This window comes from Zonotrichia albicollis, chromosome 10 (genome assembly GCF_047830755.1).
Source record: "Zonotrichia albicollis isolate bZonAlb1 chromosome 10, bZonAlb1.hap1, whole genome shotgun sequence".
Lineage (NCBI taxonomy): Eukaryota > Metazoa > Chordata > Aves > Passeriformes > Passerellidae > Zonotrichia > Zonotrichia albicollis.
Window position 1 is genome coordinate 11,602,502 of NC_133828.1, and position 17,521 is coordinate 11,620,022.

Consider the following 17,521-nt stretch of genomic DNA (forward strand, 5'->3'; position numbering starts at 1 on the left):
TAGCTAACAACTGTACGTTTATTTGCAAAAGTCACTGATTTTCTACACTGGAAGCCAAGTTGTACCTCTCCCTTCTCCTTGAACAAGGGGAAAGGCCCCTTCCCAGGCTGCAGGAGCCTCCCAGGACAGCAGTGCCACGTGGCTGCTGGTGAGGCCGTGCCCAGAGAGGGCTCAGTGGTGGAACAGACGGAGGTTGGTGTGGATGAGGGTGATCCCCAGCTCGTTGCAGGCCTCGATCACGACGTCGTCGTTAGCCGAGCCTGACGGGGCAGCGATGAACTGAACTCCACTCTGCACATACAGGGGATGGAAACACAAAATCCCCCTCAGAATGAGCTGGCAGTCTCAGTTTTTTATCCACATCCCACTAAAAAAGGCTTCCAGTCCCAAAGATGCTCCTTAAGGGAGCAGGAAGTTCTCTCTGCTGCTCAGAGAGAACCTAAAATGGTTCCTCTGGAAGCGACAGGCCTTGGCTTGATATTCCTAAGTGGCTTAATAAACTTTAATCCTCTATTCATCCCAAATCAACAAACTGAGCAATGCCTGGATAATTACTGTCCATGTGAGAGCTGTAACCACCAGGAACATCCTTCCCAGGATCTGCTGTCCTAGTGCAGGGATTTTGCTCAGCAGTGCACACAGAATGAAAAGGACAAGCTTGGGCTGCACAACCATTCCTCTGGAGCCACCCCCAGCCTCCTGGAGCCACCTCACGCCCCTGGTGCCAACCCCAGCCTCCTGGAACCACCCTCAGCCTCCTGGAGCCATCCCCAGCCTCCTGGAGCCAACCCCAGCCTTACCCGCTTGGCTCTGTCGACGTTATCCCTAAAAGGGAAGAAGGCATCGGAGCTGAGGGACACAGCAGAGAGTTTGGCAATCCACTGCTTCTTCTCTGCTTCTGTCAGCTGCTTGGGCACCTCTTCAAACAGGGCCTGCCACTTCACCAGGTCCTCATCCTGCAGGCATGAGAAACCAGCTCAGCCCCAGAGCACACAGCTCCCCCTGTTCCCTGCCAGGGGAATGAGTGATGGCCTCCCTCTGATCCCAGGATTTCTGCTCCATGACTCTGCTGCTGGGAACTTCATACCACAGGGTTTAAACACATCACCACCATCAGTTATTTCTGCATCCTTTTAACTCCTTCCCTCTCCTCACCACAGGACCTGAGGGATTCCTTCTCTCCCTCCTGAATTTCCTCTGCCTGCAGTGTGCTGCTCCATAAATGCCAGCAGGCATCTGGTAGATGACTTAACAGCAGCTCAGTTTATGATTCACCTTCTGAAACAGCAACTGATCCAGTTCTTACCCCTTTAAACAAGCAACTGCTCACAAGGTGATTCACAAGGTCCCTAATCCAGCTCTTGGCTTTTGATACTTAAAAAGGACATACTATGTTGTTGTCTCACTATGGCCTGTAACGGGAAGGTCAGAATCTGGATTCTGAGAATCCAAAGTGCCACACAAACCAACAGCTCAGTGTGAGGAGAAGCCAGTGACAGGGCAGGGAGAACTGGACCATGAGCTGGAGCTTTAACCCATCCTCACTGCTGGGAACAGCCAGGAGGTGAAGCCAAGGTGCTCAGTGGGGCACCAGGGCTGTGGGTGCAGTATGGAAGAGGCAAATGAGGAGACTTTGCCATGGGGCCAGTGAATGACCTTGGGAGATGGATCACCATCCTGTGCCCAGGATGCAGTGAATGACCTTGGGGGATGGATCACCACCCTGTGCCCAGGATGCAGTGAATGACCTTGGGGGATGGATCTCCACCCTGTGCTGTAGGTGCAGTAAATGACCTTGGGGGATGGATCACCATCCTGTGCCTGGGATGCAGTGAATGACCTTGGGGGATGGATCACCACCCTGTACTCGGGATGCAGTACATGACCTTGGGGGATGGATCACCACCCTGTGCCCAGGATGCAGTAAATGACCTTGGGGATGGATCACCATCCTGTGCCCAGGATGCAGTAAATGACCTTGGGAGATGGATCACCACCCTGTGCCTGGGATGCAGTGAATGACCTTGGGGATGGATCACCATCCTGTGCCCAGGATGCAGTAAATGACCTTGGGGGATGGATCACCACCCTGTGCCCAGGATGCAGTACATGACCTTGGGGGATGGATCACCATCCTGTGCCCAGGATACCCCAGCCCTGGAGTCACCCATTCCAACCCCCAGCAGGCACAACTGGCACAAGGGGCTGGCGTGGCAGGGGCTGTGGTGCCCTCACCTCTCCGATGGTGTCGGTGACGTACTGGTCGATGGCGTTGGAGATCTCGGCCCTCTTGACGCCGGCCTTGAACCTCATGGCCAGCACGCGCGGGTGGTGCCGCAGCCACCAGTTGTTGGCCTTGTCCCCCGCCAGGCGCGTGCAGTGGATGCGGGACTGCTGCCCCGCGCCGATCCCGATCACCTGCAGCACAGCACAGCCGTCAGAGCTCCCCCAGTTCAGCTGCTCTCACCCAGCCAGGGAAGGGGTGGGTGAGGAGTGGGGGAATGCCTGCATTCCTGATCCTGTGAATTGGTTACAGGGCCAGCTGTCTGCACTGCTGACTTGTACAGCTCTTTGGAGCTGACAGTCACCCTCAAACACTGATGTGCTTTCAGTCTTCTAAATAACACAGCTCCGGCCATCAAAGCTTTGACCTCAGGAGACTGACACTGCCTCTTCTGGTCAGTGTTAATGCCTGAGCCCAGGTCACACACATCCCAACATCTCTCTGCTTAGACACACAGCTTAACCACATCAGCTGAGAGGTGCAGTGATGAGGGACAGTTTGTCTGGCTGCTAAGGCAGTAAACCCACTGCTCACTCAGGAATGCTGGTCAGTGGCACTGTTACATCCATGGATTCTCTACCACACATCTCCTGTGCTGCCATCTGCCAGAATCCAGGCTTTCTGAAATGGCTGCTGCTAACCCCATTTAACAGCACTTGTGCTTGATCTCTAGCAGATAAGCAAAATCCACACAGTGGTTTTATCTCAAGGAAGCTGCTATGAAAATACAGCACTGGCTCAGCTCCTGCAGCCAGACCCAGCCACCAGGGATGTCAGACTTGGGCTGGAAACTTCTGTCCATCCTGTGGGTCCTATGGAGAACTGCTGCCATTCCAGTCTGGAGATCTGACAGGAAACAAGTCTCTCCCATCATTTCCTGCTCAGCCACAGCTGAGCTGTTCCCCAGACTGTTCTCCAGAGACATGATGCTGAGGCTTGAGGTGCTGGCCAGTGCCTCAGAGCTCCCAGCTCAGCCTGGGACAGATGGTAAAGCCATAAGCTGCAGGCTGCCCTCAAAGGAATGACTCACTTGTCTTCCCATTCATCAAGACACGGTGACTTCACCTCTTACCAGAAGCATAAAACATTCTGCTGGATCCTGTTCCCCCAAGGAGCAAATGAAAGGTTTGGGAAGCTTGGGCTGCTATCAGATATAATCTGCTCAGCCATAACTGAAGTCACCAGTGTGTAATAAACCACAGGGATATTGCTGGTACCACAAACACTGGACAGACACAAAGTTTCTTACAGTGCAGTGGCACCTTGCCCCTGACAAACACTGCTGATGTCCAGCCTCTGCTCTCAACCCACCCCCTTCCATTTCCAAGGGAGCCTGGACCCAGAGGAGCTGGGGCCAAAATCCCATGGAACATCCCCAGGTTTCTAATGCTTGGGATGTCCTGTGTCCTTTCCCAGCCAGAATGGTGTCTCAGTCTCCATCAAGTCCTTGTGAGCTGTGCCTGGCACTCCTGTGATGGAATTAGCAGGAATAACTCCTGCTACCTGTCAGCATCCCAGAACCTTTCTAAAAAAGCCTTTTCCTTTCCTCTGTGAGCCACTCAAAATATTTCACTTTTTCTGTGACCTAAATTTTATCAAGAGATCAGTAACTAAATTTTGGCTTGTATTCAACAACTCCAAAATGGCAGGGACTTTGTACTTCAGCTGATCAAAGGGATGTAGCCTGTAAATTCCTCACAAGCATCCCCACATCTGCAGAGGTTCATCTGTAACACTGGTTCAAGCCATTGTTTTGCCTTTTTTAAAAGCACAGGTTTTGATGGAACATTTCTGGGGAAGATTTCCTCAATCCAGCCTGGAATTTCTGGTCTAAAGAAGGGAAATCAGGAGGTTTTAGCTTTTCTGCTTGATAACACAACCTTGAGACTTGTACCTGCATCTCCCCTCACACTGGCCTGTACCAATTCCCTGCCTTTTTCACTTTATAAAATCCTTTTTCCTACACCTCATCACTCTCTGCCCCACATGGTGCCCTTCCCCCACAAAAACACAGCCAAAAGCTCAAAATCCTCCACTAAGGAGCCATTCCCCCCCCCCTTTGCTACACAAAAATTAATTATGTTTCTTTCAGAGCCTAATCTCCTGGGGATCCAAAAGTGCTTAAGCAGAGCCTATGAAGTGTGAGCAGTGAAAGGAGACAGCAGCACAGGGTGAGTAGAAAAAAAAAAAATAATCTATCACTTAATAGAAAAAAGACTGGGTGAAAATTAAGAATTACTTGACTAGAAACACTTTGGTTCACAGGAGAGTCAAACACACTCCATAGCTGGAATGCTGTGCAATAGCACAGAGTGGATGAGATGGATAATGCCCAAAGGATTCTTGCAAAATGATCCAGACTGCTCTGGGTTTACTCAGATCTACCCTGGCTAATGAATGAAAACAAAAACCCTAAAGACACCTGGAAATATAAAAATCTAATAAAGGACTTGACCATTGGGAAGACAAACAAAACAGGGAAGTCACTGGGAAAGCATAAGGCAAATTAACAGGTTTGTTTTATGCTAGTGTACAGAGAATAAAGGAAGAATAATTTTAAATTGCTAATTTAAAACATGATGGTGTCATTAAAGTGAGTGTAAATCAACGTGCTACAAGCTGAAAGGCAGCCAGAACAAGTGCAAGTGTTTATTGCAATTAGTGGCAGCTGGCTTCCTGCAAATGAAGTGACACTCAGCTCCAGGAATGCTTCCCACTCCACACTGCTGGAATGTACTAACACAGCTACCTTGCTGGAGGGGCTGATGTCTCACACACCAGAGCTTTCCATGGCATCCCCGTTTCTTAGGGATGCTGTGAGGCTGAAATACCAAAAAAAAAACCCACCATTGCATGATTGCTAGATCCTGGAAAACCAAAACCAATGAGACTGAAAGCAAGCTGGACTTGCCAGGTGTAGCCCAAACCAGATCAGACCCTGGAGGAGCAGATGAAGAGCAGCAATGTGGAAGGTGAAATGTGGGCATTTTCCACATGAAAATCTGCAAGCCCACTCTGCAGCCCAGCCAGCTGAATCCCTGCCTGCCCAGGGATTCCCTGTCCCTGCTCCCTTCCACATGGCACATCCATTACCACACACCCTCTGCAAGCAGCTGCAGCACCAGGCTTGCAAAAGCACTGGGGAAACTGGAAATTGCTGCTGTGATGAGGGGAAAGGAGCAAAGCCAGGGACACCTTTGTTCTGGGGCTATGGGATCTAACACTACTGAGTGCAGAGAATATTTGGAAAGCAAAAAAAGAAACCCAACATAAAGCAGAATAAAAGACAAATGCTGGATCTCCAGAGACATCTTGTGAGGAACCACAGAGCACAGGACCAGCACTGCAGCTCAGTCTCTACCTGTAAGCTTCACTCTTTGATCCATTTTGCTGATTTATGATGTACCAAAGCTCAAAAGCATTCTGTGTATTTTTCTTCTGTACTAATCCAGGCCTACTGAAAACCTTCCATGGAGAGCAAAGAGCCAACTAAACAGCACCTTTACAAGAATGATCTGCTGGGTAACAATACAACTTTCAATACCTTTACACCAATTTTTAGATAAATTATTTAGGCTGAACACCTGGTGATGGCTTGGAAAGAACTGACTTTTTTTTTAAATTCAAGATTCAAACTGAAAAAGGAGAAGTTTAGGTTAGATATTAGAAAGAAATTCTTCCCTGTGAGGGTGGTGAGGCCCTGGCACAGGCTGACCAGAGAAGCTGAGGCTGCCCCATCCCTGGAATTGTTCCAGGCCAGGCTGGACAAGGCTTGGAGCAACCTGGGATAGAGGAAGGTGTCCCTGCCCATGGCAGGGGTGGAATGGGATGAGCTTTAAGGTCCTTTCTAGGCCAAAACCACTGTGTGACCATATGATTCATAATCTCAATTACACATTTGATAATGCCTCTATAAATTCCAACATCCATCATCAGCTTTTTAAAAAAATACAATCAGAGAAAACAGAAGATTTTTGTTATCCCAGAGGGATGAGAAGAAGAAAGCATATCCCATCTTCCTAAGGAAAAAAGTGAAAACAAAGAAGCATTTGGGCAGTCAGAATCCAGCTGAGAAACCTGCTGTAATTTCCTAAGGGCTCTACATGAGAAAAATGATGTGAAAGAACAGAGTAGCCAGAAAGAAATGACTCAAGGCCACAGTGCAGAAGCATGTAAGAACTTTTCCAACCCCACCAACGAAAGAGTCAGCCCTGCCACGACCATGAAAAAACAGCAGCAAGGTTTTGAAGCAGCCTCTTGAGAAGCAGCTGCTCTGCACAGGGCAGCTCCTCTGGCCCTGCCCAGGTGCAGGAGGGTTTTCCTGGGAGCAGGGGGTGGGGAAGCTGCAGCTCCTACCTGGCCATCCTTGGCGTAGCACACCGAGTTGGACTGCGTGTACTTGACAGCGATGCTGGCCACGATCAGGTCCCGCACTGCGGCCTCGGGCAGCTGGAACAGAGCACCCCTGTCAGCACCCCCTGACAGCCCTGCTGCACCCACACCCAGGCAAAACAAGGAGCTGGGAACACCCTGATGTGCTCAATTACCAGCTAGTTTTGTTTGCATTAAAGCCCATTAATGACTGGTCTTCCAACTCTCAGGGTAAGACTCAATCTCAGTGGGTTCCATCACTGTCGCTGACATATCTTATGAAGAATCTTTTCATTAAGATCTTTTCTCTTGAGAAGCTGAGAAGCTTCAGCTTCTCCATGTTTTGCTGCTTTGGAATGAGATTTAACGAACTGTTTACCTATCATGTGAAACTGTTTTTACTTGATGACCAATGACAGCCACCTGTGTCAAGGCTGTGAGCAGTCACAAGATTTTCTTATCATTCTATTCTTTCTATTCTTTTCAAGCCTTCTGATTAAATTCTTTCTTCTATTTCTTTAATATAGTTTTAATATATCATTTTCTTTTATTATAATATATATCATAAAATTATAAATCAACCTTCTGAAACATGGAGTCAAGATTCTCATCTGTTCCCTCATCCTGAGACCCCTGCAAACACCACCACACATCACTGGCCTTCAGCCTGAAAACTCCTCTGCGTTCACTGTCATCAGATGTGCTCACAGGCAAAAACCAGGACCACAACAATTAGAGCAGCTCCCAAAATCTGTATTATTTTTAAGTTTTCCATTCCTAATTTAGAAAAGCGATTTTTATTACCTCAATATCTGAATTCACTTCTGAGCCCATGACTCATTGTGTGCTCATTAATGTCTGATCTCATTCTCATTAAAAAAACAGAGACAAAGAAATCACTGAGAACTTTCTGGTGATGTGGGCTCTAATTGCTGAGCAATAGCAGCCAGGCCAGAGTTTATACAACACCATGCACACAAAAGGGTGAGGTAAACAATGAGTCAGGAGCTGTGATGGATCCTTAGCACATGGCTGTCTCACCATAAAAAAATTGCACATGGTAGCTTCTTGTTTACAAAGAGCATTTACAAATATTGTGGTAGCCTGAGATAATGGGAAAGCTCCAGCTCCTCTTATTTATCCAAGGAATCAAAACAAAGGAAAGCTATCTTGATTTACTCAAGTATATGAGGTGCAGAAAGTCTGCTGCATTGTTTACTAAGAGCCAGTTAAACCTCACTAAAATAATTTAGGAGCTCTTGTGGTAAAATCCCTGATGAAGGCACAGCAGCTCATTCACTCCATGTGTGTTTAAGCCCATTCATCCCCCTCACTCACGTTTTTGTTCTTGGTGACAATGTTCTTGAACAGCGAGCGGTCGATGACGGCGTTGTTCCTCTTCTGCATCAGGTTCAGCCCGTAGAGGGTGCGCACCTCCAGGTCGTCGGGCTCGTACTGGGGATCCATCTGAAAGCCACAGAGAGCCCAGTAAAGCACTTCTGCACCAAAACCTGCACTCTGCCAGTCTTCACACAGAGGGGAAAACATGCACACACACAGAGCCTTCCTCAGGAATATCTGGAGCTGCTTCCTACCTGCCTCAAGCCACAACTCCCAGCCCTCTGTGGCATCCAAAAACTGAATTTGGAGCTGCTTCCTACCTGCCTCAAGCCACAGCTCCCAGCCCTCTGTGGCATCCAAAAACTGAATTTGGAGCTGCTTCCTACCTGCCTCAAGCCACAGCTCCCAGCCCTCTGTGGCATCCAGAATAGTGAATTTGGAGCTGCTTCCTACCTGCCTCAAACTACAACTCCCAGCCCTCTGTGGTATCCAAAAACAGTGAATGGGATTTTTTCCAAAGCTGCACTCCTGGGGCACATCTCCACCCCAGCTGGAAGCACAATTATTAATTTACACCAGCCCAGGGATCAGGTTAACTGGAACTGTGATGCTGCACTCAGGTCCACTCATGCATGGCCTTACTCAAAATTTTGGGAGCCCTAGCTGAGGTTTCAGACAGGAAACAACCCAGACTAAGGTGACCAGCTCTAAATAGGAGGGTGCACATGCTCTATGTGGTTTGCCTAATTCACTGAAATGTTTCAGACCAATCTTCCTTAGCTTTGCTCTGCATTCAGCCCTGAAGATACAGGCTTCACAATGTGACCTCATCCTTGAGAAGTTAATTGAATTCCAGGAGGTAATCAGCTGCCAAGACTGTCTGCAATTCCATTCCTTCTTGCCTGCAGCTCCTGAGCCATCTTCTCCAGCTCCCCTGGCAGCTACACTACAATTGCAACCTCAGCTAAGCCTTGGATTTTCCTTTTGTGATGCTTCCTTTTGTGAAGTTCTCTGCTCATTTGTCTCTCAGAGGCAGCAGAAATAGGCCCTGACAGCAATCTGTGATCCATGAGTCATGTTCAACAAAACTGGGTGAATTTGGAATCCCAACAATCACTGCAGGAACCAGGAAGGCAACCTGACACTGACTTGAGCACAGAATGTTAATATTGCTTGACAAGCATGCAGGTCCAAAGTGTCTGTTTCCAGCTTCATCCCTGACTGGAGCAGGGGTACAAACCTGGAGCACACAGTAAGCACCATTCTTCTTTTTGGAAAGGATTTTGAGAGCTTCTTCCTCATAGCCAGGAGCCACCACACCATCAGACACCTGCAACACAGACATTTCAGCTTCCACAGGAGAAAAATGAAACAGGGGCTAAGCTAAAGCTGCACCAGCCATTTCCTGCACTGAACACACACCTCTCTTGGGGTCTGAGTGTATCCTACAACAGTAAAAACACTGTTACAGTGTGGGCTTCAGTGCTGGAAACAAAAACCAGCAGAGCATTGTGAGCTCTTGGCAGAAGTGAGTAAAAAGCACCCCTACATCCCTCTAATCAGAATGGAACTAATAATATCCTCCTCCAGGGGAAAACAGCTTGACCATGACATCCCCACTTCTCAACCCTAACAGTAAACATGGCTTAAAACCCAATAAAATCCTTAATTCAACAGTGACACTCCTGGGCAGGCAAAAACCCTGGAACAAGAGCTGTTAAGAGCATGGAAACTGAGAGTTTACATTCATCAGTGCCATGAAGCCATACACGACTTCCACATTCGTGCCTTACAGTGTGGGTGAGAGTTTTTTAATTTTCAGCAGCACTGTACCAAAAGTTACCCTCACAAACCAGCTGAATATGCTCTTTCATTTGTTTGGCATCATAAAATCACAGAATGGTTTGGTTTGGAAAAAGCCATGTCACTCCATCCTCCTGTTGTGGAAAAGGACTAGAGCAGGCTGCTCCAAACCTAAAAGATTCTGTGAGTCTAAGGAAAAAGCACAGCCTGGGAAGTGGCTGAGCTGCATGTAAGTGGCAGGTAGCAACCTATTTCCAAATTCCTGCCTTGGGCAAGGGGCTGGCCATCAGCATTCCAGCCCTTCTTTTCTCCCCTGACAGCTGCTCAGCCAAATATTTGTGACAGCCTAAGCAGGGCTCCTTTCCAGAGGTTTGCAATCATCTCCTGGAAAGCAGCATTGCCAACTCTGCTGTTTCACAGGCTCCAGCACACAGCCAGGTGATAACTGGTAGGGAAAAAAAAATTTAATCAAAAGACTGGTGTAAATTCTGCACTCCAGATCAGAGATGATGACACAAATGACCCAGTAAAAGTCCTCCTGGTAAAATGGGCCAATTTCCAACCAAAAGGCTGTCACAGAGCCATGGCTGCATCTGCAATGATTCTCCTGGATAGCCTGGAATGATGTGCTGCTGTCACTGACCTCTCTGGAGATGATCTTGGCAGTAGGCACGTCACAGACATCAGACAGGGCAATGAAGTCACCAAAGGAGGACATCCGATCAGCACCTGAAAAATCCTCATTTCACTCATCTGCCACACTTCAGCACCACACAAAGAAAACTCTCCACTCCTACAGTCCAGTCAATTGCTGTGACAGCTAGGAATTTAATCCCACAGCAAGAATAACAAAAAAAAGAGGCCATAAAAGCAACAAGGATGAAAAATCCTACCTCAAACACATGGACCTTTATATATCCCCATAGTTCAGATATTCTTCCTTCTTCACTGCCTCTGTCAAAGCTCTAACTCTGTAATGACTACCTCCAGCTGAACCCTTGGTGGCAGGAGGACAAGGAGAGGCAAGGATCACACAGAAAGATTTTAGATGGGAGACAGTTGGAAAAAGAGGAAAGCTTTTAGATGGCTATGCTCCCACCTGGCTTTTCCTGCAAGAAAGCAGATCCAGAAATGTGGCAAATTTTTTCTTCTTCTGTTTTAAAATAAGTATTTTCTATTTAATGGCATAGCTAAGATGAAATTTACTCCTATCACAAATGCTCCACTACTCAGCAAGGTCAATTCTTCTGTCCCTGCCATTCTAAGGGTTTATTTTTCTGGCAATCATGCAATGGTTTTGTGAGAGCAACATTCAAAGGTGGTCTGTGAAACATGAACCCAAGCCAAAGTGCTCCTTATCAAGTCTGCCTTGTTCTTTGTAATCTGTGCAGATTTTCTAGGAATGCCGTGGAAAATAAGAGATGTAGCAAAATATCTCAGCTAAGCAGAGGAAGCTGGTTTTGTTTACTTTTTTTAGTGAGCTCTGCAGTAGAAAAGCATTTTTAAAAACCCCATCAAATAGCAGACAGAAACATCTCTACTCAAGTTAAACATTCCTGAGCAGCCCAATGCTGGGTAGTGCTGTTTATCCCGGTCCTTTAGTCAAATCCTCATATATATACATATATATATATGTGTGTGTGTGTGTGTGTGTGTGTGTAAAAATTTAAATGGTCTTCTATATTCATCAAGGAACAGAATCCAAAGTGGTTTTAGCTCTTTGAAACCGTATACAAGAGCTGCTCTCTTGGAAAGCAACTGATAGGCAGTCAGGAAGACCCTTGTGGAGGAGGAGTGTGGTGCCCAGGCAGGAGCAGGGCGGGAGCTGAGGATGCTGCTCAGGTTTGCCGCGGTTCTTTGGGGCCCTCACCTCTGCTGCGGGCGTAGGCCGAGGCCAGGGGCGTCAGGCTCTTGTGCAAGTCGTGCACCATGCACACGTGGGCCTCCTCCTCGCTGAGCGCAACTCCAACAGCAGCACCTAGTGGGAAACACGAGCCAGGGCACCCGGGCTGCCGAGCCTGCCCCAGGGCCTGCCCACACGCCGGGGGCGGGGAGCAGAGCCCAGCCTACCTGCGGGGCTGACGTGCTTGAAGGAGGCTGCGGCCGGGATGCCCAGCGCCTGCTTGAGCTCCTTCACCAGCTGCCAGGCGTTGAGGGCGTCGCAGAGGTTGATGAAGCCCGGGGAGCCATTCACCACTGCAAACACAGCACATGGATGTGTTAGAGCAGGCAAAGCCTCTCCCCAGAGCCTGGAGAGCCAGCACAAAGGGTTTCCCCGGAGAGCACTCAAATCACTGCAAACTGTTCTTGTTCAATCACCCTGGCTCCTCAGCAACTGGTGGAGTGCCCAGAAATCCACACCAAGAGTAAAGGCCGTTTAAAAGGCTGCTCTCAAAAAGTTTTGCTCTGGTCCGGAGAGAAGAACTGCTTGTACTGACATGGCAGCACTGTGAGCATTTCAGGAGACTGGAGGACAAAAGATCATTTCAACAATAATCCAGATTCAGCAGGAGTGAGTATAGCATTGCTCTGCTGCGATTCTGGGAGGCAGACTTGCAAGCAAATCAACCTGCAGTGCAGGAATGGAAAAGCGTCCTAAGAGGTCCCAGAGCTGAAATGGGGAAAATGCTGCAACACAAACCTTCCCTGCTTATTCAGCAGGACAATCCTGCACACATTGAAAGCAGTTTTAAGAACAAGAGCAGCCAGACTTTCCCTCACTACAACAATGCTGTGGCAAGTGGCACACCCTTGTAAAATGGCACAGAGACACACCAGACCCATCCCAAATTTTCAAGTGGAACTTGTATTCTACAAACCCAAGGTAATAACCCCCCCTGCTCAAATCCACCAAAGAAAGATCAAAAAAAGAACAAAACCAGTTCAAACCTAGGGAAAAACAGCTTGGTTTCTTGGTTTCTAGGCAGAGTAAATAGTGACACAAAAAAAATTGGGGAAGATACTAAGAAGAAACTTGCAAGCAGAAAAGCATCTTAAAAGGATGACGAGGTTTTTCTTTGCAAAATGAGGATCTAATGTCATGCAGAAAGTACAATACATAAATCTCTTCACAGCACCTTGGACACACAATCCTACAGGAACAGAGAACAAGGAGCTGCAATTGGTCTTGTGGGGCTCAACAAAGCAGCTTTTCTGTCTCATACAGCTCAACTTTGAACTGCAAAGTTAGTGCCCCTCAGTAATAAAGCAGCTGTGAAGACACTGCTGGCCATCCCCTGCACTAAGGTACAAGATGGTGTTCCAGTTTCCAAGGCCTGTCCAAGCACCTCCATTGCCAGCTCTCCCAGAGCCCCCTCCAGGGCAGCAGAGCCCAGGTCTCACCTGTCAGGGGCAGTTTGGGGCTCGTGGTGTAGAGCTGAGCTGGACTCTGGTGAGGATTCATGCCGTACCTCAGGGGCAGCTGCGATACCCCCTTGCTGTACTCCTTCCTGAAGTAGTCAGAGATGGCTGCATCGTACTGAGCAGTGTGGGTGAAGGCCTGGGGACACAACAGGGGACACTTGTCAGCTTAGACACATCACCTCACAGAGGATTTGGCGTTTAAAGGGGTACAGAACCTCTTTCTACACAAGTTTAGCCTGGTTCTTCACAGCAGGAAAGAGTGACCAACCTTGAGTGCCAGCAGGCGCCGGGTTTCCATGGCAGTGTCTCTGTCCCTGGAGGCTGCCATCTCTTTAGCTACTGCAGCATAGTCTGCAGGGTCACACAGCACTGTCACACGGGCGTGGTTCTTGGCAGCTGCCCGCAGCAGGGCCACTCCCCCTGCAAGAGAGGGGCACATGGAGCACTTCCCTCCTGGACACAGCACCCGCAGCAGGTGAGGCCAGGCAGGGACAGGAAGGGACTGCACCATGGCTCCTTTGTGCCAGATGTGTCCCTCCCTTCAGCACAGAGAGGGGTGAGAGTGCTCTTCAAAATGCTCAAAGCTGGTGGGTTTGACTCGACACTGACTGGGCTTGCAGACACCCGAACAGAATGTGGGCTGTGATGAGCAACTGGGGCAAGAAAAAGAAGATGGCTTAACCACCATCCTCTGCACACAGAAAGATTTGCTTCCACGCTGCCACACAACAGAGGCTCCCAAATGTCTCTGCAAATAATAATGAATCTTGCCCAGGTCCTCTGTGGGAGATAAAATGCCACACTTCTCCCTTCAGTCTGACTGCACTGCTATTGCAACTCTTTAAATCACACAAGATACCAGGCTGCTGCAAAGGAAAAGCAGAGGCTGGCATTGCTTCATGCAGAGCAAGTATTACTCCATAAAACATTTAATAGAGAGCTCTGCTGGGCATCATTTGGACTAAACTACTGCAAGAAAATCCAATCCCCATCCCAGCACAAGGCACAGAACTGTGCCTGTGCTGTTCACAGGCTGCCAAGCAGAGATGCTGCAGTGAAGGCACAGCAAGCCTTTGGGGTTAATAACTGGCAGCAGGAGAAAACATGCTGATGTCCAAAGCAGGTGTCCATGCTTCCCAGCTCAGGTCCTGAGCACTCTCCCACATGTTCAGACCAACCCCTTCCCTTCTAATGGCTTCCTGCAGTGAAGTTCTCACTCATCCTCAGAGCACTTCCAGTGCCTCAGCTCTGCTCTCCAAAGCTCATGTTTTTTTTCAATTTCTATTACACTGTCAGGCTGTAAAAGAGGTTTAGTCTGTTCTTTGTGTTTCAGCAGGAAGCATGGGCCACCTGGCCTTTCCTAGCACAGCCCTCAGGCTCCTTTTTTAGGGCAGGGCATGCCTTGCCAGCCTGTTATGGACGCTTTAATTGCTTCAAAGCAACGAGGCTCACCCAGCTATGCCTTCAGCCTGCTCCTTGCAGCTCCTGAGCAGACTCCCTTTACAGGTGTGCAAAGAACATCAAACAAAAAGAGAAGAGCTGAGACCACTCAGAGTTGAGAAGCATAGAGTCTGTCTGGAAAGCAGACTTTCCCTTCTTTACTTTCTTTCCCTTCAACTTACCAATATCAATCTTTTCCACTGCATCCTGGACAGTCACACCAGGAGAAGACACGGTCTTCACAAAGGGGTACAGGTTGCACACTACAACTCTGAGAATTGAGGAAAACTGGGTTACTCAGCAAGAAATCAAAGTGCCAAACTGGGCTTGGCAAGCACAAGATATCACCAGTGATTTCATGGTCTTGTCTGTCAGATAAAATCCTGTGGCCAAGAGTGGTGCTCAGCCCAAGGGCAAGCGATGGTACAGTGCTTTAAAACATTCAGCTGAATTCTGTGTATCAAACAGTGTCAGAGCCACAGCTTGCAGCAACCAGATTGAAGGAAAAGCTTCTTTAAATACATGTGCCTGAATATAAATGTTTAGTGATTTTGGTGCCCAACCTGAGCCATTTGAAAGGACTTCAAAATGGGTTCTCAGCAATACTGAGAATGGGCATCCACCAGTTCTCCAAAGAGTGTAAGCACCCAAGAAAGATCCATTGCAAACAAAGTACAATCTAATTTTCCACAACGTTTCCAAGAGCAGAAAATGACCTACATGTCACCTTGTGGACTTTTAAAATATCAACAATATATGAAACCTGAGTGTGCAGCCCAAATGCCATAAAGCTTCTGTTGCACATGAAAGTGGAGGAGAAAATCGACTTTTCCCTCTCAAGCTAAGACTGGACCTTACTGGAATTAGTTTTTCCATCTGATCTAGAAGCAGGTCTGTATTCCAGCAAGCATGATGTAATAATAACTTGCCTGTCCCATCCTACCAGAGCCACAGGAACTGCAGGGAGAGGAGGAATTTGTTCTGCCCTTCACAAGCAGGGTTTTTAATCCAAGAGAATTAATTTACTCTCTTGATCTGTGCACATGAAGGTACAGAACTCCAAGGCATGCTCAGCATGGCACAGAACTGCTGTGATGAGTACCCTTGTGTCCAACTCACAACATTCCTTTGTTCCCACTCCCTGTGAACTCCAGTAGAAGGGATGAGAAGCTTCCAGTATGGATTTCAGAACCCCCCCATGTCTCTAAATTTCCTACAATGTCTTTTATTGTCTCTTGTGTTTCTGATGTCCCCTTCCCCCTGATCCATTTGTGCTCCTGACCTGTTGCAAACCATCAGGAACCTGTGGGCTTTAACACTGCTAAGGTTTTATTTGTGCAAATCAATATCAGGCTTTCCTCCACTGACTTGGATATGCAAATTTTATGCAACTATGCAAAGGCAGTCCTGCTGAGGATCAGCTACTTCTGCTTTTTGCAAGTGAACCTGAATCCAAATCACCAGTCTGGATGCAAGTGCACCATAGGTCACTGATGTAAGGGCACGTTATTCCCCCTGCAATTCAGCAGAGCCTGCTTTAATATGCAGCATGCTCTGAAGAGCCACCACTGCTGAGCCATCTAAGAGGATTCCTGTGGTTTTAAATTTCAGGTTTTCCAATTCAGCCCAGAAATCCATCCATCAGTTTCTAACAGTAATTTTAAAAACTCCAGATGCATTCTGGCCCACAGTTGTACTGCACCTCCCACCCTGGCTATACCTGCAATTTGCCATGTCCAGCTCAGCCATTTGCTTCTGAACCAGGAGCTACTCCCTGATGTACAACTGGTTATTCACAAGCAGTAGCTGGATGTTAACACCAGTTAGTTACACACAGCCCCCAGCTGCTCTGTGTGACTGAACTAAGTAAACACATTCTAACAAAAACTGAAATAAACACCCAAAACTTTGCTACATTAGTGCAAAGTAACAAACTTTGTTACTTCAGCTTCTGGAGCAGCTCACTTGCTCCCAAGGTGGCTCTCAAAGTTGAAGTTTTCTGTCTCTTATCTGTGTGTTTTCTGTCTGAACAAACGCAGTGTTCCTGACCCATTTTCCATGTCTATTCTTTATTTATGTGTTGAAACTCAGTAAACATTATGCAAATATCAAAGGGTATATTTACTAAGCAAGCATTTCAAAATCAGGAATTGCCATCTGATCAGACACGTGGAACCAACCTGAGAGAAGATGAGGCAGCTTCAAAAGCACTGAACTCAACTCTGCAGCACGTGTAATGTGGCCCTACACTGACTGAGTGTAACGTGTCAGATTTCCCAGGGAACCAGCAGGAATTCAGACCTCTGAGTTCCCTGTGGAGATCACAATATAACTTTCTTGTTTCAGCTTTCTCCTACTACAAGTGGAGAAGACGATCCTGTAGAAAATTATGTTTTTAAATACACAGTTTTTCCTGCCACGGCAAAGAAAGGAGACTGCAGAGCTGCTGGTGTGCAGAGGTCACAATTCCTACTGCTCCCCTTCCCTCTGCTGTTGGTATTTGATTATCAATGGATTGCATCACATCCCTCCACATTTACCTTACAAGGCTGAAATCCTGTTTCTTCATATCAGCATTATCCTCTGGAATATTGCGAGCCAAGATGCCTAGTTGCAAAAAACAGTGCATCTTCATTAAAAAAATAACTAAATAATAACCACCAGGTTTTTAATGCAACATCTCCCTTCACACTGTGCTTTCGTCCTCAGCCTTTCTAGCTTAACTTTTTCATTTTAGTTCAGACAGCACCCTTGGGCCTGCTCCTTTGTTCCACTTTACAGTCTTTGGCTGTTTAAATTCCATGCTAACAGGTGGAATGATAAATCCTAGAGTACTCCAAATACTGAGCAGCAACCTCAACAACTTTCTAAGCACTCGGCTGCTACCCTTCAAACACTGAAACCATCATCAAGGACTTC

General features: G+C 47.6%; 1 protein-coding gene across 1 annotated transcript in view; it reads right to left on the reverse strand.

Annotated features, from left to right (window-relative positions):
- The window catches only part of ATIC (5-aminoimidazole-4-carboxamide ribonucleotide formyltransferase/IMP cyclohydrolase), a 20,106-nt gene continuing 2,585 nt past the window's right edge, over window positions 1-17,521 (reverse strand). The window contains exons 4-16 of the mRNA XM_074548034.1: window positions 17,143-17,209; window positions 14,785-14,873; window positions 13,431-13,582; window positions 13,142-13,298; window positions 11,870-11,995; window positions 11,670-11,777; window positions 10,443-10,528; window positions 9,237-9,326; window positions 7,994-8,122; window positions 6,641-6,733; window positions 2,236-2,418; window positions 801-956; window positions 1-291 (exon numbers count right to left, since the gene is read on the reverse strand). Coding sequence (XP_074404135.1) covers window positions 172-291; window positions 801-956; window positions 2,236-2,418; window positions 6,641-6,733; window positions 7,994-8,122; window positions 9,237-9,326; window positions 10,443-10,528; window positions 11,670-11,777; window positions 11,870-11,995; window positions 13,142-13,298; window positions 13,431-13,582; window positions 14,785-14,873; window positions 17,143-17,209 — 1,556 coding nt within the window. The 3' untranslated portion in view covers window positions 1-171. The remainder of the gene's footprint in view (window positions 292-800; window positions 957-2,235; window positions 2,419-6,640; window positions 6,734-7,993; window positions 8,123-9,236; window positions 9,327-10,442; window positions 10,529-11,669; window positions 11,778-11,869; window positions 11,996-13,141; window positions 13,299-13,430; window positions 13,583-14,784; window positions 14,874-17,142; window positions 17,210-17,521) is intronic.